The following is a 26,985-nucleotide window of genomic DNA, read 5'->3' on the forward strand; positions in this document are numbered from 1 at the left end:
ATGGGTGCAGGGGCCCATGGACTTGTGCCATCTTCCACTGCTTTCCCAGGCCATAGCAGAGAGCTGGATCGGAAGTGGAGCAGCCGGGACCCAAACCGGCACCCATATGGGATGCCCGCACTGCAGGTGGTGGCTTTACCCACTATGCCACAGTGCTGGCCCCCACAGTCATTGTTAAGTGGCTTAACAATCAAGAGAAGTGAGGTGGTGTTGGCTGTTGACTGCCTGTGTATTTATAGTAATCATCTTGGACTTCAGTAGATGTCTAAGTCAGCAGTTTCCTGTAGATCATTTGATGAAAGGAGATGAGGGCAGACCCATTCTAGATAGGATAATGAATGATGGGATAGAGAAACTGTAAGAAAACATGGTCTTAAAAAGGTTTTTGAGGGCCGGCATTATGGCACAGCTGGTTAAAGCCCTGGCCTGAAGCACTGGCATCCCATCTTGGTGCCGGTTCAAGTCCCAGCTGCTCCTCTTCTGATCCAGCTCTCTGCTATGGCCTGGGAAAGCAGTGGAAGATGGACCAAGTCCTTGGGCCCCTGCACTCACGTGGGAGACCTGGAAGAAGCTCCTGGCTCCTGGCTTCGGATTGGCACAGCTCCGGCCGTTGCAGTCATCTGGGGCAGTGAACCAGCAGATGGAAGACTCTCTCTGTCTCTACCTCTCTCTGTAACTCTTTCAAATAAATAAAATAAATCTTAAAAAAAAAAATTGAAGGGTCTCTGAGAGAGGATCAGGATTGTAGCTTAATAAATACAAATAAGTTTAACCCAGTTACTTGCATTTCCTCCCTCCCTCCCTCCCTCCCTCCCTCCCTCCCTTCCTTCCTTCCTTCCTTCCTTCCTTCCTTTTGGAGAGAGAGAAAGAAGTCCTCTATCCACTGGTTCACTCCCCAGATGGTCTCAGTGGCTGGAGCTTCTTCCTGCTCGCCTTGGGTGCAGGGGCCCAAGGACTTGGGTCATCTTCTGCTTTCCCAGGCCATAGCAGAGAGCTGGATCAGAAGTAGAGTAGCTGGTGCTTGTACTGGCGCCCATATGGGATACTGGCACTGCAGGCATCAGCTTTACCTGCTACACTACAGCACCAGCCCATGCATTTTCTAATACATTAATTTTTTTTTTATTTGAAACAGAGAGGAAGAGAGAAGGTAGGCAAGAGTGTGTTCAGTCCCATCTTCACTCCCCAGCTGCCAGCAATGGCCAGATCTGGGAGCTGAGAACACAATCCAGGTCTCCCAGTGGGTGTCAGGAACCAATTTGCTTCACCCATCATTGCTGCCTCCCGAGGTCTGCATTGTCAGGTAGCTGGAGCTTGTAACTGAACCCAAAGTGATTTGCTATGAGACATGGACATTTTAACGTTCAGGCTAAATTCCTGCTCTTAAAATAAATTTTATCAGTATCATTTTTTTGTTATAAAAAGATATATTTATTTATTTGAAAGGTAGTATTACAGAGAGAGACAGAGAGATCATCCATCCACTGGCTCACTTCCCAAATGGCTGCTGTGGCCTGGGCTAGGCTGAAGGCAGGAACCGAGAACTCCATCTAGGTCTTCCCTGTGGATGGCAGGAGCCCAAGCACTTGGACCATCTTTTGTAGCTTTCCTAGGTGCATTAGCAGGGAGCTGGATCAGAAGCAGAGCAGCTGGGACTGAACTGGCACTCATATGGGATGCCAGGATCATAGATGGCAGTTTAACCTGCTGCGCCACAATGCTGGCTGCCCAACATTTCTGTAACTTGTTGCTCAGAGATTAGGAAAAAATGATTAACCTTGTAAATATAATTTAAGTGGTTGATAATTTCAGAATTGCTTTTTTTGGTGGCTCATTGGTCTCTAGGTCCTGTACTATTAATCTAAAGTTCCAGCAGTGGGGAATATCTGGCCCCTGGGTTGTATAAGGCCCACGAAATCATTTGGCCTGGCCCTGCCAAGACAGCTGAAAGTGGGACCTGAAATTCAATAAATCTACAGCAAGCTAATTTTTAAGTTGATAATTTGTATGGCCTGCAGATATTATAAAATAATATCCAAATGGCCCTTGGCAGAAAATAAAAAGATTCCCCACTCTTTACAGTATTTATTTGAAATTTTGTCATTAATCACAGGCTTTTAAAAGATCCTTTAATAACTATAATTTATTGAAAGTTTACACTTTCAATAAGCTTGATTATTTTTTATTATATACTGGCACTTTGCTGATAATGACCCTGTGTAATAGTTCCTGTTTCTGTTCTCATCTCACAAATAAAACTGAGACAGACCTTCAGGGGACCAGCATTTTAGTCTGCTAAATGAGGCTTCTATGTGCAGGGACTTTAAGCATTTCTTTTATTTAAAAAAAATATTTTATTTATTTGGAAGGCAGAATTAGAGAGAGAGAGAAAGAGAGAGATTCTATCAGCTCCATAAATGGCTATCATGATAGGGGCTGGGTCTTCATCCAGGTCTCCCACGTGGTTGCAGGAGCTGCTGCTTTACCAGGTGCATTAGCAGACAGCTAAATTGGAAGTGGAGCAACCGGGACTCGAACTGGCATCCATATGGGCTACCATTATCATAGGCAGTGGCTTTTTCGGCTAGGCCACAACTCTGGCCCCTGAAGTTTCTTTCTTTTTTTAAAAAAATTTTAAATTTTTTTGAAGATTTACTTATTTATTTGAAAGAGTTATACAGAGAGAAGAGAAGCAGAGAGAGAGAGAGAGGTCTTCCATCCGATGATTCACTACCCAATTGGCCACAACTGCCGGAGCTACACTGATCTGAAACCAGGAGCCAGGAGCTTCTTCTGGTTCTCCCATGCAGGTGCAGACGCCCAAGGACTTGGGCCATCTTCTACTGCCTTCCCAGGCCATAGCAGAGAGCTGGATTGAAAATGGAGCAGCTGGGACTCGAACTGGCACCCATATGGGATGCTGGCGCTTCAGGCCAGGGTGTTAACCCACTGCACCACAGCGCCGGCCCCTCTTTCTCTCTTTTTTAAAGATTTATTTATTTGAAAGACAGAGATACAAGAGAGAAGTAAAGAAAGAGCATTTCAATCCTATGCTTCATTCCCCAGATGACTGCAACGTCCAGGGCTGGGCTAGGCCAAAGCCAGGAGCCAGGTGCTTCTTCCAGGTCTCCCACATTGGTGTGGGGGCCCAAGACTTGGGCCATCTCTGCTGCTTTCCCAGGCTCATTAGCAGGGAGCTGTATCAGAAGTGGAGCGTCCGGGACTTGAAGCAGTGCCCACACGGGATGCTGGTGCTGCAGGTGGAGACTTAACCTGCGATACAGTGCCGGCACATCCCTGCCACCACCACCTCCATGGTTTCTTAAAGTACATTGTCTTAATTATTGCATACATCAGAAAATTGAGTTTTATGGTGCTAAGTAAGAACCTGTAGCTGTTAAGAGGTAAGGTTGAATTTTGGGCCCATTGCCTGCATTTTTGAAAACTTACACCTTTTCCACTCTATGATGCTGACAATTATGTCAATGTGGAGGGAAGGTGAGTCTCCCAAGAAGGAAACCCTGCTCCTGAACTCTCTCTACTGTTAGGCTGGTCGTTTCTTCCCTGTGGTCTTTGACATGGCTACAAGTTTGTGCAGAATAAGTCTTTTGCTCTATCAGCCACCTCTGTTTTTATGTAAGGAGCCTTTCCAGTGGTATTGCAGCCTTGTAGCTGATATAGAATTCAAATAGGGTTGAGAGCTGGGAGGACTGAGTGTGGTGGAGTTGACCTTGTCTTTTGTGCTTTGTCATACAGCTGAGCTCTCTGTGGAACAGAGGAAAGAGACACACTTGTGAGGCTACCCCCACTGTGCCACTTTCCTGGATGTATCATGGTGTCCCACACGAGAGGTTTATTTCTTTGGTCGTGGTGTACATTTGTTGTGGGTTGGCAGTGGGTTCTGTACCATCTTGTGACTGCTGCTTCTGCAAGTGGTTGGAAGATCTCTCTCTCTCTCTCTCTTTCTCCTTCTCTCTCTCTCTCTGTGGTTCTGCCGTTTAGATATATAGAAAACATTATTACTAACTATTATCACCATGTTACACCTTAGGTTTCCAGAACTTGTTTATATTACAACTAAGTTTGCATCCTTTGGCCAATATCTCCCCACTTTCCTACCACTGTTCTTGGTAACTAACTGTTCTACTTCCTACTTTTATGAGCTTGACTAAACATTTAGAATTGGGGGCTGGTGTTCTGATGCAGCAGGTTAAACTCCTGCAATGCTGGTATCCCATATTCTAGCATCAGTTCTAGTGCAGGTTGCTGCTCTTCCGATCTTGCTTCACCCTAATGCACCTGGAAAGGCAGCAGAGGATGGCTTAAGTACGTGGACCCCTGTCACCCATGTGGAAGACCAGGATGGAGTAGTTGGCTCCTGGCTTTCGCCTGACCCAGACCTTGCTGTTGCAGCCATTTGGGAGTGACCCTGTGGATGGAAGATCTCTCTCCATCTCTTCCTTTCTCATCACTCTGCCATTTGAATAAATAAGTAAACACATCTTTTAAAAAACTTAGACTCTTTGCAAAAACAAAGCAGTGTTTTTTAGACAGAGGCAGTCATCATCTGTCTGATTTTCTGTCTGGCAGAAATAATAAAGATGATAGACATGTCCTCTCTGTTCTGCCTTTGGAACGACAGGGAGGGTCTGCAGGGGATGTCAGAGCAGGTGGTATACGACCTCATCCGCCTTGGGTGTCGTCCTAGAACTCTAGAATGGACAGGTCTGGATCCTGCCCTGGGGATTCTGTTGGAGTTGGGCCTGGTGGAGCCTGACAAAGTGATTCTAAGGTTCGACTAAATTGAGCGTCACTGTCAGTAGCTGGCTTACTCTTGCGTTAGCCAGTGTTGAGCAACGTGCATGCTTTACTTGAGGGCAGACCTAGTCTAAGTCACTTTGTAATATAACTGCATATCTTCTATTTCTGAGTTCTACTCATGCGGTAGCTTGAGTGCCTACAAGGTAGAAGGCACTGTTGTTGTGAATTAGGGGGTTTAAGTATGTGTGAGAAATGGTCTTGTCTTCAAGAACTTATAAGGCTAAAAATACTAAAATAACTCTAATGGGAACCACTATGAGCTGAATGTTATTAAAGTGAATCGTGCAAATTATGATAATTGAGAGAAGGAAAAGATTGCATTTAATTAGAGGGATCAAGAAAGGCTTTGAGAAAGTGACACTGAGCTGATTCTGGGGCCTGGCCTGCAGGGCTGGTCTGGGGGAGACCAGCCTGGAGTCCTGAGGAGTGGAGAGTCACTTTTTTTCTGGCCAGATAAGGATTTTTCTTCTGGCCAGAGTCCGGGGCGGGGGTGGGGTGTGCAGAAGGTGTAGGAGGTTGTGGGAAACAAGTTTAGGAAGGGAGAGGGTCAGCAGTAAAATATCTTTGAATCTGCTCTAGCAGTAAACTGGGAGCGGTTACAAATTCCTATTCATTGTATTTGTCAAGCAGATGTGAATGCATCTCTCTCTCTCTTTTTTTTTTTTTTTTAAGATTTGTTTATTTGAAAGGCAGAGTTAGAGAGAGACAGATATCTGCACCCACACGGGAGATTCGAGGGAAGCCCCTGGCTCCTGGCTGTGGACTGTTACAGCTCTGGCTGTTGCCACCATCTGGGGAGTGAACCAGCAGATGGAAGACCTCTCTCTTTTTCTCTGCCTCTCTGTAACTCTGCGTTTCAAATAAAATGAAGAAACCTTAAAGAAAGAAGTGAAGGAGAAGAGAGTTTGTTTTCGGACCTGAGAGCAATTCAGCATCCCTGGACCTGACATGTGAGCACAGGCCTGATAAGCATGAAGAGGCCAGAGTATGCGGGGTGTTCAGGAGCATATGTGAGCCACCAGGTACCTGTTGGGGTTCTGAGGAGAGCAGAGCATATCCACTAGAGGGTCCTTCATGGAGTTAGTTTATTCTAAGGGCAGTGAGGGTTTTGTGCAGGGATGGGAAGTGACCTGATGCAGGTTTTCGATGAGTGCTGGAGCTGGAAGGATTGGAGCCAGGAACAGCAGTCACAAGGATCATGTAGTACTGTGGTAAGAGCACTCCTGTAGGAAGTGGTGGTAGGAGGTGTACGGCCGAACATGGTTGGAAGAAGAGGGTCCATAGCATTAGATTTTAATGAGGCAGGAGTAAAAGCTTCAGGTAGCTTGTGGACATCTAGGAGGATGGGGTGTCATTTACGAGGATAGGAGATGCAGGAGCAGGGGAACACACATGAGGGATCAGAAAGTGAATTCTAGGTGTGGAGACATTGCATTGCAGACCGAAGTTGGAAGCTTAGGGATAAGATGGAGTTATGCATGCAGATTTGAATATCCTCAGTGTGCTGATGGAAATTAAAGGTCTGCAAGTGGGTGTCACTACAGGAGAATATGTAGGCAAAAAGCCAAGAATGCAAGGAAGGTTAGTTTTTAAGAGATAGGCAGAGAAAGGATTCCAGAGACTGAGTGAGCGCTTTTCTGGGAAGCAGAAGCAGTAAGCATATTGCTGTGGTGGGATGGCATCCGTCTGGGCAGTGCATGTCCGTGGGTTTACCTCGAGGAGCTGGCTTGTATGGAGTAGAGGCTGGCAGTGCCAGAAGCTGTGGGGCGGGCTGGGGCTCAGGGAGTGACGCTGCACTCAAGGCACGAGTCCTCAGGGGAATGGAATCTTGGTTCTTGCTTTTTAGGTCTTTAACAAATTGGATGATTACCCTCCATGTCGTATTGTTGTTGACCATATCTACAAAATACCTCACAACACCTAAGTAGTGTTGGTTACATCACTGGGTGCTACATCTTGGCCAAACTGACACAAAATAACTGTTAAAAAAGCCAGGAAGAAGTTGTCTTAAGAGAGAAGAGAAATAAAACTCCAAAGGCCAGGGGAAGACCACGTGTCTTTGGCCCTGACAGGTGTGACTGATACGAGGTGAGTGTCTCGGGCAGCAGCTGGGTTCACTATGAGAAGTGAGCAACATGGAGACAGGAGTTGGGCAGAGACCAGGTTACAGCAGTTGAAGGAAAATGAGGAGTTGCAAGGATGAGAGAAGACTTACAGGTTATTCTTGTAAGGAACTCACTGTTAGTTGTTACAGTCCCTGGGATCAGGCAGCTGTTTGAAAATGGGCCTGGAGGGGCCAGTGCTGTGGTGCAGCCAGTTAAAGCCCTGGCCTGCAGTGCCGCCATCCCATATGGGTGCCAGTTCCAGTCTCGGCTGCTCCACTTCCGATCCAGCCCTCTGCTGTGATGTGGGAAAGCAGTAGAAGATGGCCCAAGTCCTTGGGTCCCTGCACCCACGTGGGAGACCCAGAAGAAGTTCCTGGCTCCTGGCTTTGGATCAGCTTAGCTCTAGCTGTTGAAATCATTTGGAGAGTGAACCAGCAGATGGAAGACGGCTTGCTCTCTCTCTGGTTCTACCTCTCTCTGTAACTCTGTCTTTCAAATAAATAAAATAAACATTTTTTAAAAAGTGGCCCTGGTGATTGGCTTGGATTCCCTCCAGTACACCATTGGGTTACTATACATCCCATGTGTTAGGTTGGATCAAATTTTTGCCAAGATTGCATTCTTTGCGTTCAGTTCGAGAATAAAAAGCTGTAGTTCCTAAAGAAGGAAAAGCTTTTGAGAATACAAAATAGGGATAACAGAGGCTTCCAACAGAGTTGTCCTTTTAACCGGTGGGGGTCATGGGCGCCTGAGTATGGAGTGAGGGAGAGAGGCTGCAGTCTCTGGGCAGCTTTTATATCATGACTGCAGTTACACAGAGTGGTTGCTAGGTGGTGCTGTTGTCTGTCAAACTGAGTTAAGAGCACGCGTAGCATTACAGGAAAGGGAAGTTTTGTTATTTTCAGTGCCGTGTTTATTGATGAAATGAACTTACTGTTGGTAAATTTTTTTTTTTTGACAGGCAGAGTGGACAGTGAGAGAGACAGAGAGAAAGGTCTTCCTTTGCCGTTGGTTCACCCTCCAATGGCCGCCATGGCCGGCGCACTGCACTGATTCGAAGGCAGGAGCCAGGTGCTTCTCCTGGTCTCCCATGGGGTGCAGGGCCCAAGCACTTGGGCCATCCTCCACTGCACTCCCGGGCCATAGCAGAGAGCTGGCCTGGAAGAGGGCAACCGGGACAGAATCTGGCGCCCCAACCGGGACTAGAACCTGGTGTGCCTCTTGATAAAGATAAAAGCCTTTTGAATTTAAATTTCCAAAGACCAACAGCTTACGTGTGTTGTTTATTATAGTACATGCTATGGCATTCCCATGCAGGCCTTTCCATTGGGAGAGATAACTTCAAGTTGAAACTTCCATTTGACCTTGTGCAGTACACGTTTATACAGCAAAGTAAGGTAATAGCATATTTGCTGAGGGTTCTCAAAAGTGCCAGTCAACATAGTGAACCCACCAAGCAGATGTTGCCTTTATACCAGCCGTGTACGTGTAGATTCCAAGCCATTGCAGTGGGAGCAGGGTGTTGGGAGGACTACGGTGTGAAAGTGTGGTCTTCAGTGTACAAAATCTGCACTCTACAGAAAGCAAAGACCAGCATTTCCAAGTTAAAATACAGGCTTAGTTTAGGAAATTGGAGCTACACCAAAACCGGAAGTCACTCCTTGTAATCATTGATTATCAGTTATTACTACATCTTTGCCTCTTCTTTTCATGAATTATAAATAGATCTGTTACGTTGTGAGAAATTTCTTAAATAAGGAAAATTCTCCAAAAACATTGTTAATGAAGGCTGATGTTCTATGCGGTGTCAGATTACCAACCTTTTTCCTACAATTAGATTTTTGGTATTTTTCAGCTTAGGTCACAGTTTTCTTTACCTGGACAAGTATATTTTTCTGGCTCCATCTGATGTACATGGGGATCTGTAATTAATGATATTTATGGGGGCTGGTGCCGTGGCATAGTGGGTTAAGCCACCACCTGCAAGCTGACATCCCATATAGGCACTGGTTCAAGTCCGGCTGCTCCATTTCTGATCCAGCTCCCTTCTAACGTGCCTGGGGAAGCAGTGGAAGATAGCCTAAGTCCTTGGGCCCCTGCACCCACGTGGGAGACCTGGAAGAAGCTTTTGGCTCCTGACTTCAGACCGGCCGAGCTCCAGCTGTTGTGGGCATTTGGGTAGTGAACCAATGGTTGAAAGATCTCTCTCTCTCTCTCTTTCTCTCTCTCTCTGCCTCCGTTTCTCCCTCTAACTCTGCATTTCAAGAAAAATAAATTTCTTAAAAATGTTATTTTTGATTAGAATGGTTCTGATTTGAGAATTTGTTGATTTGAGTGAAGTAGATACTTTCTGGCTGGTATCCTTACTAGGTGTTTGAATATATCTGGATTTCCAATCAAAATTATAAGTAGATTTGTGGGAAGGAATTGGGAAAATGCTTTTCTGGAAGATTACTCATGGTTAGAGCTCTACCCCTCAAAGTTTACAGATTGCTTATGTTTTATGTGATATGTCAGTACTTTGTTTTCTAAGTTAAATTGTCTTTAGAGTCAATATCCTTGAATTTTGGCTTTTGTTAACACTGTATTGAGAACATTATTTTTATGTTGTCAAAGCTAAGAGGGTGAAGGCTCCAGCATGAGACTGCCTGGGTTTTCCATCGACTGGACCATTTACCACCGCCATGTCTGTACTACTTCCTTAGTCTTGCCCAGCCCCTGCTTCCTCAGGTGCAAAATGGCCATAGGAAATGCAACTATTTTACAGAATTGTGAGGATTTAGTTGGGTTATTTTTAAAAAGGATGCAGCACATTGCTTGGTATATAGCAACTATTGCTAATTAAGTGAATATTATTATTAGTATTAGATAATTACTATTAAGTACTAAGTAAATGTTGTTATTACTCTATTATCTTCACTTAATCCTATGGCTGTGTGCGTGGGATTTTTTTTTTAAAAGATTTATTCATTTATTTGAAAGTCAAAGTTACACACAGAGAGAAGGAGAGGCAGAGAGGGAGAGAGAGAGGTCTTCCATCTGCTGGTTAACTCCCCAGATGGCCACAACGACTGGGGCTGGGCCAGTCTGAAGCCAGGAGCTTCTTCTGGGTCTCCCACATGGGTGCAGGGACCCAAGGACTTGGGCCATCTTCTACTGCTTTCCCAGGCCATAGCAGAGAGCTGGATCAGAAGTGGAGCAACCAGGACTCAAACTGGCGCCCATATGGGATGCCAGCACCCGCCATGCCACAGCGTTGGCCCCGAGCATGGGCTCTTGAATGAGGCAGATTTGCAGCTTCCCAGCTTGTGGCTTTGGGCCAGTTATTTGACGTCTGGCCATTGGCACTTAATCTGTAAAATGGGATAATGATACCTACTTCATAGTGTTGTAAGGCTTAACAGGACAACAAGCATCATAGCATAGTAAGCAGCACATGTTGCGTGTTGTTGTTATGGTGCTGTTACTGTTAACACTGGTGGTGAATCAAGTGGTGAATGAGCTGTCACTGAAACAAAGTATGGGCTGGTGTAGAGATAAGACAGCTAGTGAATAATGCGTATTCTTTGTTTGGCATTGGGTATTGGAAATGAATTCAGCTTGATTTAATTAAGAGAAAATGCTACAGTTTTATTCCTGTAGAGCAGTTGTAAGAACATGTGTTTCTTATTTGAATTGGTTCAATTAAGGAGAAAGGGAGAAATTTCTGTTTTGTCATTTTGAAATCAGATTTGATTCGACTTTCAGCAGACTAGTGCCCTTTGAATTTTACAGAGACTCTGGTGAGCATTACACATCGTGTGAGTCAGGGGGGAAGGTCCCCATGCAGCTGAGGTTGGTCTGCTGAGGGGCCAGCGTGGAAGGGAAGGCTTTGGCGAGGGGTGGGGGTGGTCATGAGCTAAGACACCGGGCAGAGTGGGCCGGTGTCTGTGCTGGGTTTGCAAGATGCAGCCACTCCTTCACTCCTTCGCTGAATGATATTTCTGGGCACTGCGGAATCAGCTGTGGCCAAAACAGGGGCGAAGTCACTGCCATTGTGGACATTACCGTAATCATGTGGGGTAGCAGACGGAATAAATAAACGAGTGATTAAACACATTTAGGATAAATGGCGAGGAGGAAAAAATCAAACAAGAAAAGGAAGAAAGGAGTGTTGGGGGCAGGTAGGTGGGGACCCCAACTCAGTTTTCCCAGGCAGTGAGGGAAGCCCTCTAAAGAGTGGAGGGACCCTTGTGTGACTATGGATCAGGATTCTCAGTGAAAGAAGAACTACGAGAGGCAAGCCCATTGTCTTTTTTTTTTTTTAAGATTTATTTATTTATTTGAAAGTCAGAGTTACACAGAAAGAGAAGGAGAGAGAGAGAGAGGTCTTCCATCCACTGGTTCACTCCCCAACTGGCTGCAATGGCCGGAGCTGCACCATCCTGAAGCCAGGAGCCTGGAGCTTCCTCCTGGTCTCCCACGTGGGTGCAGGGGCCCAAGGACTTGGGCCATCTTCTACTGTTTTCCCAGGCCATAGCAGAGAGCTGGATCAGAAGTGGAGCAGCCAGGACTAGAACCGGCACCCATATGGGATGCAAGCACTGAAGGCAGTGGCTTTATCCACAGTGCTACAGTACTGGCCCTGGGGTATCTACTTTTTCTCCCAATATAGATTATAAATTCCTGGAGAACAGTTTTTGTGTCCTATACTTTTATATATTAGGGTGTCAAGGCATGAGGGGACTCCATACTCTCATTCCTTTCTCTCTCTCTCTCTCTCTTTTTTTTTTTGGACAGGCAGAGTGGATAGTGAGAGAGAGAGACAGAGAGAAAGGTCTTCCTTTTTGCCGTTGGTTCACCCTCCAATGGCCGCTGCGGCCAGTGCATAGCGCTGATCCGAAGCCAGGAGCCAGGTGCTTCTCCTGGTCTCCCATGCGGGTGCAGGGCCCAAGGACTTGGGCCATCCTCCACTGCCTTCCCGGGCCATAGCAGAGAGCTGGCCTGGAAGAGTGGCAACCGGGATAGAATCCGGTGCCCCAACCGGGACTAGAACCCGGCGCCACAAGGCGGAGGATTAGCCTGTTAAGCCACGGCGCCGGCCTAATTCCTTTATTTCTTATGATGCCCAAACCCAATTCACCTCCATACACACCATACCAAGCTTCCAATACACCGTGGCTTCTCTATCATAGATGTGAGCTTTCCCTTTGGCTGAATTTATCATGATATAGTCATTCTGTGGCCTGAATGTATACTCAGATTTCATATGTTTGAGCCTTAATCCTCAGATTCATGCATTGGTGGTACTTAGCTGTGGGGCCTTTGGGATGTAGTTAGGATTCACTGAGGTTATGAGGGCAGGGTCCCCATGATGGCATTAGTGGCTTTATAAGAAGAGGAAGAGAGACCCGGGCTAGCACTCTGGCTTCTTTGTCATGCTTACCCCTCTGCCCTGTTACGACGCAGCAGGAAGATCCTCACCAGAGGAGAGCACCATTCTTTTGGATTTACTTGCTTCCAAACTAAGAGCTAAATAAACCGCTTGTGTTTCTATTGATGACATGGACTGTGGCATTCAATTATTGCAACAGAAAAGTGAGATAGTCCTGTTCCCTCAGAGAAAAACCAAGAAGAATATTTGACCTTGTGTAATCTTACAGTGGCTGCTTTGAGAATGGTTCCAAAGCAAGGCTCAACAGAGCCTCCCCAGCTACCACGTCTGATGTTTTCCAAAGCACGACTTTGCTGCATCTGATCTGTATTAAGTGGGGGGCCTGTCCATTTGGAGGGTTACAGCATCCTAACAGCTTGACAGGTCACTCTCAGAGACTGCAGAAACAATTCATGTTGGTCTTCCCCAAAGCTTACCATCTGTGAGCCCTGACTTGAAACTGTTGTGATGGTCCTTACTTGTCCTGGCTGACAGTCTGAGTGGCGCTATTAGAATCACCTAAAGGAAGAGGTTCAGCTCTTACAAACTCAGAGTCCAAAACAAGGGTCCTAAATATGACCATAAGCCTTTCATGAAATCTGTGGAGAAGTTAGTCTCATCAGCCAACTTTAACAAGGCAGTGCCTCTCCTGTTTCTTTTCCTCTGTTGATCAAACTCAATCACTCCAGGAGCTGGTTAGCATGCTGGAGTACTCTGTAAACTCAGTATCATGAAAGATTTCTGGATTTACCTAATCCACAGGAATTTTGAGAAGACAGCCAATCACTCCATCTGTACTCAAAGAGCATTATTAATGTTGCTGTCTAAAAGAATTGTCTTGAATTTAATGGGCTGAAATTTATTCCGGGTATAAGCACTACACAAGAATGTTTACTGGTGCTAGACATGGTTAGCCCTGTAGTACCCATGAGTCACAGTCCATAAATTCAAGTGAAAACAACAACAAAAATACTCCTCTGTTAAACTAGCTTCATTATTTACTGAGGCTCCAATTCCAATAGAACTTCAGTTTGTTTTAGAGTTTTCCTATCTCCAAAGTGCCAGAGAATTAGTAAAGGAGAGAGATCAGCGATTGGCCACAGGACCACACTTCCTGCTCCTGAGACGTCCACGTGGCTCCTTCGGTTCCTGTCTTCCTGTCCTAAGACAAGAGGATCTTCAGAAAGATTATTTCAATCCATTCTTCCTAGATACATGCAGTCAGTTCTCTCTGGATTCCCATTTCCACTATTATTAGCATCTCATGTTGGTATAGCATATTTGTCACAATTAATGAGCCATGCTCAATTTCCTCTATTTTTTAAAAAAAAGATTTATTTATTTAAAAATCACAGTTATAGAGGCAGAAGTAGAGATAGAGATCTTCCATCCACTGGTTCAACCCCCAGATGGTCACAATGGCCGGGTCTGGGCCAGACTGGGCCAGGAACTAGGAGCTTCATCTGGATCTCCCACATAGACAACAGGGGCCCAAACACTTGGGCCATCTTCTGCTGCTTTTCTCAGGCTGTTAGCAGGGAGTTGGATCAGAAGTGGAGCAGCTAAGACATGAACTGGCACCCAGATGGGATGTGGGCTTTGCAGGCAGCAGTTTGGTCCACTATGCTACAATGCTGTCACCTAATTTTTCAGACAGACTCTATACTTCCCACCTGCCCTTGTGCTCCAAGAGTTACCACTCTGTGTTCAGTTTGTATGTTTCTGTAAACTCCCACATATGATGGAGAATATGCCATATTTCTTTTCTGCGTCTGTCTTATTTCACTTAACATGATGTCTTCCAGTTCCAGCCATTTTCTGCAAGTGATAGGATTTTGTTCTTTGTTGTGTGTTCTGTTGTACTTACATAGAACATTTTCTTTATCCGTCACCTGAGGATAGACACCATTGTCGATTCCATATGTTGACTATTGTGAACAGTGCTGCAGTAGCCATGATGGAGCAAGTATCTTGTTAATAACAGTAATTTCGTTTCTTTTGGATATATACCCAGTAGTAAAATTGCTGGAACATATGGCAGCACTATTTCTATCTTTTTAAGGAATTTCTACATTGTTTTCCCTAGCAGATTACTAATTTATATTCTCACTCACAGAGTATAAAAATTTCACTTTCTCTACTTCCTGACCAGCATTTGTGAATCTTCACCTTTTTGATTAGTCATTCTAACAAGTGTGAGATTATATCTCACTGTGGTTTTTATTTGTATTTCCCTGATGGCTAGTGATATTGAGCATATTTTTTATGTATTTGTTGACCATTTGTATTTCTTCTTTTGAGAACTATCCATTCAGGTCCTTTGGCCATTTCTTAACTAGATAGGTTGATTTTTGAATTCCTGGTATATTCAGAATATTAATCATTTTTTAGAAGTATCTTGCAAATACTTTCTCTCATTCAGTTGACTGTCTCTTTATTTTATTGATAGTTTAGCTTGCTGTGAAAAAGCTTCTGAATTTGATGCAATCCCGTTTGTCTGGTTTTGTTTCTGTTGCCTGTGCTCTGGGGATCTTATCCAGAAAATCATTGTTTACACCAATGTCTTGAGGCATTTCCTCTGATTTTTCTGCCAGCAGTTTCGTAGTTTCAGGTTTTACATTTAGCTTTATCTTGAGTTGATTTTTGTGTATAGAAGGAGATACAGATCTAATTTCGTTCTACATAGGAATGTAGAAGTTTTGCTAGCACAATTTATTGAAAACACTATCTTTTCTCCAATGTATTTCCTTGGCAGTTTTCTCAAAAATCAGTTTGCTTTATTCAAATGGATTAATTCCTAGACTCTTTATTCTGTTCCGTTGACCTAAGTGTCTGCTCTTAGGCCAGAATCATGATGTTTTAATTACTGTCAACTTGCAGAATGCTTTGAAATCAGGTATTGTGATCCATCCAGCTTTATTTATTTATTTATTTTTCAGTATTAATTTGGCTATCCTGGGTTTTTTGGTTACTTAAGAATTTTAGGATTTTTTAAAATTTTTTATTTTTTTTTTTACAGGCAGAGTTAGTGAGAGAGAGAGACAGAGAGAAAGGTCTTCCTTCCGTTGGTTCACCCCACAAATGGCCACTATGGCCGGTGCACTGTGCCGATCCGAAGCCAGGAGCCAGGTGCTTCCTCCTGGTCTCCCATATGGGTGCAGGGCCCAAGCACTTGGTCCATCCTCCACTGCCCTCCCGGGCCACAGCAGAGAGCTGGACTGGAAGAGGAGCAACGGGGACAGATTCTGGCACCCCAACTGGGACTAGAACCCAGGGTGCCAGCACTGCAGGCAGAGGATTAGCCAAGTGAGCTGTGGCGCCGGCCAAATTTTAGGGTTTTATAGAGAGTACATTGGATATGTAGGTTGCTTTAGGTAGTATGGACATTTTAATTATGTTAATTCTTTCAACCCATGAACAAGACTATCTTTGCATTTTTTGTGCCCCGATGATTCCTTTCATCTGTGTTTTATAATTTTCATTGTAAAGATCTTTCATTTCTTTTGTTAAACTTATTTCTAAAGATTTAAATTTTGTGTAGCTATTTTTTCCTGATTTCTCTTTAAGCAAGATCGTTATTGCTATATAAAATGCTGCTTTTTTTTTTTTTTAAGATTTATTTTGTTTATTTGAAAGACAAAGTTACAGAGAGAGGTAGAGACAGAGAGAGAGGCCTTCCATCTGCTGGTTCACTTCCCAATTGGCTGCAACAGTCAGAGTTGTGCCGATCCAAAGCCAGGAGCCAAGAGCTTCCTCCAGGTCTCCCACATGGGTGCAGGGGCCCAAGAACTTGGGTCATTTTCTACTGCTTTCCCAGGCCATAGCAGAGAGGTGGATCGGAAGAGGAGCAGCAGGGGCTAGAACCGGTGCCCATATGGGATGCCAGCACTTCAGGCCAGGGCATTAACCCACTGTGCCACAGTGCTGACCTCAAAATGCTGCTGTTTTGTATATTGATTTTTATCTTGCAACTTTACTGAATTGGTTTGTCAGTTCTTTTTTTTTTTTTTTTTTTTTGGACAGGCAGAGTGGATAGTGAGAGAGAGACAGAGAGAAAGGTCTTCCTTTTTGCCGTTGGTTCACCCTCCAATGGCCACTGCGGCCAGTGCATAGTGCTGATCTGAAGCCAGGAGCCAGGTGCTTCTCCTGGTCTCCCATGCGGGTGCAGGGCCCAAGGACTTGGGCCATCCTCCACTGCCTTCCCGGGCCATAGCAGAAAGCTGGCCTGGAAGAGGGGCAACCGGGATAGAATCTGGCGCCCCAACCGGGACTAGAACCCGGTGTGCCGGCACTGCAAGGCAGAGGATTAGCCTGTTAAGCCACGGTGCAGGCCGGTTTGTCAGTTCTAATAGATTTTTGGTGGAATATTTAGATTTTTCTATGTATAAAACCATGTCACTGTCAAACATGGATATTTTGAGTTCTCCCTTTACAATTTTGATGCCCTTCAGTTTTTCTCTTCCATAATTGCTCTTTTTTTATGGAAAGCTTTTATTTAATAAATATAAATTTCATAAGTACAACTTTTGGATTATAGCGGTTCTTCCCCTAATACCTGCCCTCCCACCCCCAAACCTTCCCACCTTCTACTCCCTCTCCCATCCCATTCTTCATTAAGATTCATTTTTAATTATCTTTATATACAGAAAATCAACTCTATACTAAGTAAAGATTTCAACAGTTTGCACACACACAGACACACAAAGTATAAAGTACTGTTTAAAGACTAATTTTATCATTAATTTTCATGGTACAACACATTAAGGACAGAGGTCCTAGATGGGGAGCAAGTACACAGTGACTCCTAATGTTGATTTAACAATTGACACTCTTACTTATGACATCAGTGATCACCCGAGGCTCTTATCATGAGCTGCCAAGGCTATGGAAGCCTCTTTTTTTAAAAAAACTTTTATTTAATAAATATAAATTTTGAAAGAACTTTTGGGTTATAGTAGTTTCCCCCCGTAACCACCCTCCCACCCTCAAACCATCCCATCTCTTACTCCCTCTCCCATCCCATTCTTCATTAAGATTCATTTTTAATTATATACAGAAGATCAACTTAGTATGGAAGCCTCTTGAGTCCACAAACTCCGACATTATTTAGACAAGGCCATAATCAAAGTAGAAGTTCTCTCCTCCCTTCAGAGAAAGGTACCTCCTTCTTTGATGGCCCCTTCTTTCCACCAGGATCTCACTCACAGAGATCTTTCATGTAGGTCATTTTTTGCCACAGTGTCTTGGCTTTCCACGCCTGAGAAACTCTCATGGGCTTTTTAGCCAGATCCGAATGCCTTAAGGGCTAATTCTGAGGCCAGAGTGCTGTTTAGGGCACTTGTCATTCTATGAGTCTACTGTGTCTCCTGCTTCCCACGTTGGATCATTCTCTCCTTTTTAATTTTATCAATTATTATTAGTAGACACTAGTCTTGTTTATGTGATCTCTTTGGCACTTTATCCTATCTTTTTGATCAATTATGAACTTAAATTGATCACTTTAACTAGTAAGCTAGCATTGGTACCTGCCAACTTAATGGGATTTGGAGTCCCATGGCAGGTTCTTAGCTTTACTCTTAGGGGTAAGTCTGAGCCCTTCAGCTTCTCCTGGGGCATCCCCTGGTGGGTACTCTTACCAGGGTATCTGAATCGCTCTAGGAATAAAAAGCACAATCTTTTTAAAATTTTTTAAAAAAGATTTATTTATTTATATTGAAAGATTTTCAGCGAGAACGAGAGAGGCCTTTCATCCTTTAGTTCACTCTCAGATGGCCACAATGTCCAGGGCTGGGCCATGCCAAAGCCAGGAGCCAGGAGCTTCCTTGGGGTTTCTCACGTAGGTGCAGGGGCTCAAGCACTTGGACCATTCTCTGTTCTTTTCCCAGGCCTTTAGCAGGTAGCTGGAATGGAAATGGAATAGCCAGGACACCAACAAGCACCCATAGGGTGCCAGTGTCTCAGGTGGCAGCTTTACCCACCATGCCATAGTGCCAGCCCCGAAAGGCAGACTCTGAACCACAGCTTCTCAGGATGGGTGGATGCTGGCTCTGACTGTCCCCATCGTTGCTGAGAAGTGATAGTAGTAGGTGTGGCCGTAGCACACAGGGCACTTCGCTGTGGTATGCTCCGTAGTTTTTTTCTTGTATTCCCAAGCACCAGGAGAGTGATGCTGGCAGTAACTAGGGCCTAAGAAGAATGAAGCCAGGTCCAGGTCTTCTGCCTTTATAAAAATCACTTTTCCATTTGTGTTTTGGATGGGGAGAGGGAAAGGAATGTTTTTGTAGTGGGGTGCTGAAATTAGAGGGGTTTTCCTTTGTTTAAGTTTTTATCATATTTTCCCCCTGTGGAAAATGGACTCGAAAGATAAGCTTCTTTTGGTGCAGAAACATTTTCTTAGCATTGATGTAAAAAATTTTAAGTGACACATAAAAATTGTATGTATTTATGGGGTACCACGTGATGTTTCCATACATGCATGCATTGTGTAATATCCAATCAGGGTAAGCATATGCATCTCCTCTAATGTTTATCATTTCTTTCTGGTGAAAATACTCAAAATCCTTTCACTTCTTCTTTTAGAAAAACACACAGTATATTGTCACTATCTACAGTTACTCTAATATGTATTAGTACACCGGAACTTCTTACTGCTATCTAACTGTAATTTAGTCCCTGTTAAATAACTTTTCCCCATTCCTCCTTCCTATGCTGCCAGGCCTCTCAAGCTTCTGTGAGGTCAGTTTTTTCAGATTCCACATGTGAGGAAGATCATGCAGTTCTCTGTGCTTGGATTATTTCATTTAACATGATGATCTCTGGTTCCATTCATGTTACTGCAGATGACAATATGCCATCCTTGGAACTGGCGCTGTGGCACGGTGGGTTAATGCCCTGGCCTGAAGCGCCGGCATCCCATATGGGTGCCGGTTCTAGTCCTGGCTGCTCCACTTCTGATCCAGCTCTCTGCTATGGCCTGGGAAAGCATTACAAGATGGCCCAAATGCTTGGGCCCCTGCACCGGTGTGGGAGACCTGGAAGAAGCTCCTGGATCCTGGCTTTGAATAGGCGCAGCTTCGGGCGTTGTGGCCATCTGGGGGAGTGAACCAGCGGACAGAAGACCTCTGCCTCTCCTCTCTCTGTGTAACTCTTGACTTTCAAATAAATAAATCTTTAAAAAAAAAGATGCCATCCTTTCTTATGTCTGACTTATTCTCCATTGTGTATATGTAGCACATTTCTTTTTAGCCACTCATCAGTGGATGGACACATAGATTGTTTCTATTGCTTGGCTCTGTGGCTAGTGCTGCAATAAAGGTGAGAGTGCAGATGTCTCTTCAACAAATGGATTTAACTCCCCTTGAACTCCTGCCCGGGAGTAGGATTGCTGGATTGGATGTTAGCCCTGTTTTCAGTTTTTTGAGACCCCTCCAGCCTGTTTTTCGCAGTGGCTGTACTGATTTACACCTACCAACATGTGCAAGGCTCCCTTTTCTCCACGTCCTCATGGACATTTTTTTGTGTGTGATAACAGGCAATCTTACTATAGTGAGGTGAAATCTCACTGTGATTTTGATTTTGATTTGCATTTCCCTGATGATTGGTGATGTTGAGCATTTTTCCTTTCCTTGTTGACTATTTATACGTCTTCCTTTGAGAAATATCTGTGTAGATCTACTGTCCATTTTTAAATTGGATTATTATTATTATTTGCTGAGTTGTGTAAGTTCCTTATTTATTTTGGTTATTAAACCCTTGTCAGATATATAAATTGCAAATATTTTATCCCATTCTCTGTGTTTCTTCTTTTTGTTGACCGTTTCCTTTGCTTTTTGTTGACTGTTTCATTTTTTTTTAACTTTTATTTAATGAATATAAATTTCCAGTGTACAGCTTATGGATTACAATGATTCCCCCTCCCATAACTTCCCTCCCACCCACAACCCTCCCCTCTCCCACTCCCTCTCCCCTTCCATTCACATCAAGATTCATTTTCAATTCTCTTTATATACAGAAGATCAATTTAGTATAAAGATTTCAACAGTTTGCACCCACATAGAAACACAAAGTGAAACATACTGTTTGAGTACTAGTTATAGCATCAAATCAAAATGTACAGCACATTAAGGACAGAGATCCCACATGAGGAGCAAGTGCACAGTGGCTCTTGTTGTTGACCCAACAAATTGACACTCTATGGCGCCAGTAACCACCCTAGGCTGTTGTCATGAGTTGCCAAGGCTATGGAAGCCTTCCAAGTTTGCCGACTCTGATCATATTTAGACAAGGTCATAAAAGACAGAGTGAGGATAGTAACCAATGATCCTAAGAGTGGCATTTACCAGGTTTGAACAATTATACAGCATTAAGTGGGGAAGAGGACCATCAGTACACACAGGTTGGGAGTAGAGCCATTGGTGGTAGAGTAGAGTTTATGATTACAAAGGAATGAGGCCCAAGTGTGCTAGGCAGGGTCTAGAACAAAGGACAGAGTCATTATTAGATGTGCTAAGAAAGGTGCTGTCTAAGCTACAATTAAGTTTTCTGATTGAGAGGCAAATAGAACCTGATAGAAGGGGCTTGATAATAATCTGGTGGGCTTTAGGCCTTGTAAGTTAAGAGGCCCAGACCTATCTATCTCTTCACATGGGGTATATCCTAAGGGAGGTGTGAACCTCCTAGGGGAAGGCACTCTGTTGACTTTCATTACTTGGCTGGGCTGGGAGGAGAGCTGGCCAGGTAAAGGCAGGGGGCATCTCTAACAAGAAATTTACAGTTCTGCCTGCAATGTTTCTGACCCTACTTGACCATACCCTCAGCTGCAGTGGTCACTTTGGAAGTTGGGCTGAGTGAAGGGCTTTTCAGCTTAGAGCCAATAAGATCTGTGGCTCTGACCTGGGCATCCTTCGACTCCAGGGCAGGTCCATTTCCAGTGATCCAACTCTTGGCAGAGCTGCCAGGGCTCTTCACAAGCTGACTTCTGCTGAAGCCCAGGCTTACCACTTTGAAAGCCACTGCAGTGGACTGGGCTGTTGGGTCTCCTTGAGGGCAGATCACTGTACAGATCAGCCATTAATAGGCCTGCCACCCATTGCTTCTGATGCCGAGCTTTCTTTTCCTCCTGGTTTGTGTTAAAGCAGAGCAGAGGATGCAAGTCAAGGGAGTGCCCGTATCCCATCTCTAATCTTCGGTGGCCTGAACTACAAGTCTATAGTCATAGGCATGTTCTGTAGTAGTTTTTCTAAGGTAGACAATGCCCATGAGGAAAATTATATTCTCACTTTAAAACTTTCTTTCCCTTTTGTTTGAAAGGGAGGTTTTTTCTACTTACTGTATACTTCGCTGATGGCGAAGTGAATCTAGCTATGAGATTATTATTTAAGTTCTTATTTTGGCTATGCTATTACAGAAAAATGTTAGCCATCTCTTTTATAAGGTCTAAAGATTAAATTGTGCATCCTACAGATTCCTTCATAATAGAATTAGTTTCCTACCTTGAAGAGAATAGAGAAATGAAAGAACAAGTTGGCCTTAGAATAGAGAAATGAGGGAGCAAGTCCTAGATTGCTTGCTGACAATAGCAATAGTACATGAATACTTAGCAAACCATTTCAACCATTAGATAAGAACTTAAGAAAACATTTACCAGAAGGTCCAATGCCTTCTATAAATTTTAAGAATCATGTATTTGAAAACACCTCTTAAATATCTAACATGGTGTAGTTTGTTTAGCCAGTAAACTTAAGCACAACCATCTAAAATGTTTTTAGTTTCTACCAACAAGTTTAAAACATACGATACACAGATTCAGGTCACACAAATTAAAATGTATCTTTGATTGATTTTAGCAGCTTAAATTTATGGACAATCTTATCTATAAGCCATTTAAAATAAAACTCTTAATAAAATTTCCTATGTGGACATACAATATGTACACACATATAACATAGCATAATAGACCAATATAGCAATTTTAATAATAGCTTTTAAAATCTTTAACTCTTTTTGTAGATTGCCAATTGATTTGAATTGCTTTTTGTTTTTGGATTACTTTAACACATTGCTTTAACAGAGCATCAGATTTTAATTCTATGTCAAAGAGAAATTGAGCTTCCTGTGATCTTTTGCTGTGAGGTTTCCTTCCTTTACCTTCTTTCATATTGGTGACCGTGTTTCTGTGTTTCTGTGTGCAACACATCTTTAAGCATCTTTTGCAGGGCAGGATGAGTGGCAACAAATTCTTTCAGTTTCTGTTTGCTATGAAAAGTCTTAATTTCACCTTCATTCACAAATGAGAGCTTTGCAGGATATAATATTCTGGGCTGGCAGTTTTTCTCTCTTAGTACCTGGGCTATATCTCGCCATTCCCTTCTAGCTTGTAGGGTTTCTGATGAGAAGTCTGCTGTGAGTCTAATTGGAGATCCTCTGAGAGTAATCTGACGTTTCTCTCTTGCACCTTTTAGAATCTTTTCTTTATGTTTCACTGTGGTGAGTTTGATTACAATGTGTCGTGGTGAGGATCTCTTTTGGTCATGTTTATTAGGGGTTCTATAAGCTTCCTGTACTAAGATGCCTCTGTCCTTCTCCAAACCTGGGAAATTTTCTGCTAGTATCTCACTGAAAATGCTTTCTAATCCTTTCTTCCTCTCCATGCCTTCAGGAACTCCTAGAACCCGAATATTAGGTTTTTTAATAGTATCCTGTAGATTCCCGACAATATTTTTTAGATTTCTAATTTCTTCTTCTTTTCTTTGGTTTGCCTGTTTCCTTTCCTGTTCTCTGTCTTCTAAGTCTGATATTCTCTCTTCTGCTTTGCCCATTCTGTTTTTAAGGCTCTCTAATGTGTTTGTCATTTGATCTATTGAGTTCTTCATTTCATTGTGGTTTTTTGTCACTATCACAGTTTCATGTTCTACTAGTTGTTTCATTTCATTTTGATTCCTCCTTAATATTTCATTTTCACGAGAGAGATTTTCTATCTTGTCCACTAAGGATTTCTGTAGTTCAAGAATTTGTTTTTGAGAACTTCTTAATGTTCTTATCACTTTTTTGAGATCCGCTTCTTGCATTTCTTCGATCTCATCATCTTCATAATCTTGAATTGGGGTGTCTTTTTCATTTGGGGGCGTCATAGTGTCTTCCTTGTTCTTGTTAGCTTGGTTTTTGCGTTTGTTGTATGGCATGTTGCAGATATTTGGTTTCTTCACTGTGGTGTTGTTTCTTGTTACACTATGGCTCTATATTAAGTGGACTGTCTGCTTTCGGTGGAGCCTTAGAGGCTTGAGATGACTGTGGCCTGAGAGCTCTGTTTGGTTCCTCAGGGTTGAGGGTGTGTCAAAGGTGACACTCCCAGGTTAGGTGTGGTAAATCTCTCTCTCTTTTTTTGATTCAAAAGGGAAGTAATTCCGCACAGCTGAACGTAATTGGAGGTAGTTAGCAGGCAAATGATATACCCACAGGAGCCAGAGATTGGAAGCTCTTTCCCAAGGACCACACAGGGAATCTCTGCTGCCCTCAGTGTGGGCTCCAATTCTCCTGCAGTCTCCCACTGGGTTGCCAAGTTAGATGCTAATCTCCTGTTATTTCACCCCTCCCCCCAGAGTCAGGTTTTTCTGCTAGGCTCAGGGCCGGTGCAGACCCGAGGTCGCCCTGCTTATGACGTATGTCCAAAATGGCGCCTGCTCTTTGTCTTGCTCACCTTTGAGGGGTGAGTGGAGGGAGAGAAACTCGTGTCCGTATCGGTCACTTTTTTTCTTTTTTTTTTCTCTCTCTCTTCTAGTTAGCCTGGTGAACTTTTCCCCACGGAGTTTCAAGCCTCGTTCCCTCTAGTCTCCTCTTTCCGCTTGCCCGCTGGTGTCTCGGGCTATGGAGGTTCGGCTCACCTCGCGTTCCAGCGCTGGTGCGTTGAGTCTGCCGCTGGTGTCCCGAACTTGGGCTCCCACGCTCTCCACGCAGGTCCACTGTGAATCACTAGTTCCGGAAGAGTTTCCTCTGCTGTTTCTTCCCCTACTCTTCCTTGACCCTGCAGTATCTCCACTTTTATTAACCTGTGTGTCTTGCTGAACTATCAATGTGCTCCCTTCCTATTCCGCCATCTTGCCCTGTTGACTGTTTCTTTAGTTTGATAAAATCCCATTTGTCTATTTTTACTTTTGTTTCCTTGGGGTCCGATCCAAAAAAATCTTTGCCCATTCCACTGACCTGAAACATCTCTTCTGTGTTCTGTTCTAGGAGTTTCATATTTTCATGTCTTACATTTGTGTGTTTAATCCATTTTAAGTTAATTTGTGTACCTGGTAAGAGATTAGGGGCAAGTTGTATGTATCTAGTTTCATTCTTCTACATGTGGATATTCAGTTTTCCCAGCACCATTTATTGAAAAGACTGTCCTTTTTCCTTTTTAAGCACCTTTGTCGATGATCAGTAATCCTGAATTAATTTCTGGGATCACTATTCTGTTACTTGGTCTGTGTGTCTGCTTTGTACTGGCACTATGCTGTTTGGGTTACTATAACTCTAGTATATCTTGAAATCAGATGTGTTACTGCCAGCTTTGTTTTATTTTGTTTGGAATCACAATTACTTTGGCTTTTTGGAATCTTCTATGGTTCCATACAAATTTCAGTAGTATTTTTGTAGTTCTGTGAAAAATGTCATTGATATTTTGTTGGAGATTTCATTGAAATCATTGGTACTGAATTAGGTTTTTTTTTTTTTCTCACTTGAACTGAAATACTTGAGAGGAGCTTCTTGGGAAGGAAAAAGGTTTGTTTTGGTTGACAGTCGACAGCCCCATTACTATGGTGCCAGTGGAGGCTGGCAGTCACCATTGCCTGTGCAGAGAAATGATCATAACAGCGAACCAGGAAGCAGAGGGAGAAGCTAGGACCAACTTGGCCTAAACAACCAGCTCTCTTGCAAGAACTACCTTTCGAAGGCAAGCTCCAGTAACTTGAAGATCTCCCTGTGGGCTCAGCCCCTAACTGATTAGAACAAGTCTCTAATAATCCATCAGCCAATAGTATTAATCCATTAAACTTTACATGAAACTTTGAGTTTTAAATGTCTACAAGTGCTGTTTAATACATAACAGGGCACATGGGCATTTTAACTGTTGATTCTCTCATCCATAAACATGGATATCTATCCCTTTCTTTGTGTCATTTTCTTCCATGAGTGTTTTATATTTTTCATTGTAGAGCTCTTTCATCTTTTTGGTTAAATATATTCTAGGTATTTTTATGTTTTCTGTAACTATTGGAAGTGGAATTACTTTCTTGATTTTTCTTCTTCAGATAATTCATTATTGGTGTAAAGCAACACTATTACATTTTGTACATTAACTTTGTATCCTGAATTCTGCTGTTTCACTGATAAGTTCTTACAGTTTTGGATAGTCTTTGGGATTTTCTATATATAAGACCATGCTGTCTGCAAACACTGACAGTTTGATTACCTTCTTTCCAGCGTGGATGCCCTGTGTGTTTTTGTCTCATGTAAGTGTTCTGGTTAGCACTTCCAGTACTATGTTGAATAAAAGTGATGGAAGACAGTATCCTTGCCTTGTTCCAGACCTTGGAGGGAAAACCTTCAGCTTTTCTCCATTTGGTCTGATGCTTCCTCTTGGTTTGGTATATCTCGACCTTATGCTCTAATTTGTTTAGAGTTTGTTTTGTTTGTTTGTTGTTGTTGTTAAGAGTTTTCTTTCTTTTTTTAATCTTGAAAAGATGTTGGATTTTATGTCATTTTCTGCATCTGTTGAGAGGGTCATGTGATTCTTGGCCTTCATTCTGTTGATGTGGTATATCACTTTTAAAACATTTAAAACATTTAAAATTTTACTTAAAATTTTAGTTTCATTTTATTTGAAAGGCAGAGGGGGAGAGAGAGATCAATCTTCCATCTGCTGATTCACTCCCCAAATGGCTACAGTGGTCAGGGCTGGGCCAGGCCAAAGCTAGGAGCCAGGAACTAACTCCGGTTCTCTCATGTGGATGGCAGGGGCCCAAGCACTTTGGCCATCTTCTACTTTTCTAGGCATATCAGCAGGGAGCTGGACAGGAAGTGGAGCAGTCGAGACTCAAACAGACACCCATAAGGGATGCTGCCTCACAGGTGGTGGCTTTTACCCACCACTGCCACACCATAACACTTCCCCAATCCTTTGTATTTCTATGGTGTCAGTCAAATTTCCGCAATTTTATTTGAGTCTTCTCTCTTTCTTTCTTAGTCTAACTAAGAGTTTGTCAATTTTGTTAATCTTTTCAAAGACTCAGTACTTTGTTTCACTGATTTTTTGGTTTGTATTTTATTTCTTTCTTTGTTTTCTTAAGATTTATATTGTTTATTTTAAAGTCAGAGTTAGAGAGAGAGAGGGAGAGAGAGATGTCTTCTTTGATCTGCTGGTTCACTCCCCAAATGGCTGCAACGTCTGGATCTGAGCTGATCTGAAGCCAGGAGCCAGGAGCTTCATCCTGGTCTCCCACATGGGTGCAGGGGTCCAAGGACTTGAGCCATCCTCCACTGCTTTCCCAGGCACATTAGCAGAGAGCTGGACTGGAAGTGGAGCAACTGGGACTGGAACTGGTTCCCACATGGGATGCCGGAACTGCAGCCCGGGGATTTAACCCACTGCGCCACAGCACCTGC

At 43.4% G+C, this 26,985-nt stretch overlaps 1 protein-coding gene across 10 annotated transcripts in view; it reads left to right on the plus strand.

Moving 5' to 3' along the window:
- Nucleotides 1–26,985, plus strand: part of ACTR3B (actin related protein 3B) — a 132,551-nt gene that overhangs the window by 90,004 nt on the left and 15,562 nt on the right. Inside the window, exon 10 of one of the 10 annotated variants that reach the window (XM_062192899.1) lies at nucleotides 19,179–19,698. The exons of 8 other annotated variants lie outside the window; for them this stretch is intronic. In XM_062192899.1, the coding sequence (XP_062048883.1) occupies nucleotides 19,179–19,226 (48 nt within the window). In that variant the 3' untranslated portion in view covers nucleotides 19,227–19,698. Of the gene's footprint in view, nucleotides 1–19,178; nucleotides 19,699–26,985 lie in introns of those variants that run through there. One more of the 10 variants, XM_062192900.1, reaches the window with a different exon arrangement.

The sequence above is a fragment of the Lepus europaeus genome, chromosome 5, assembly GCF_033115175.1.
Source record: "Lepus europaeus isolate LE1 chromosome 5, mLepTim1.pri, whole genome shotgun sequence".
In the NCBI taxonomy this organism is placed as follows: Eukaryota; Metazoa; Chordata; class Mammalia; order Lagomorpha; family Leporidae; genus Lepus; species Lepus europaeus.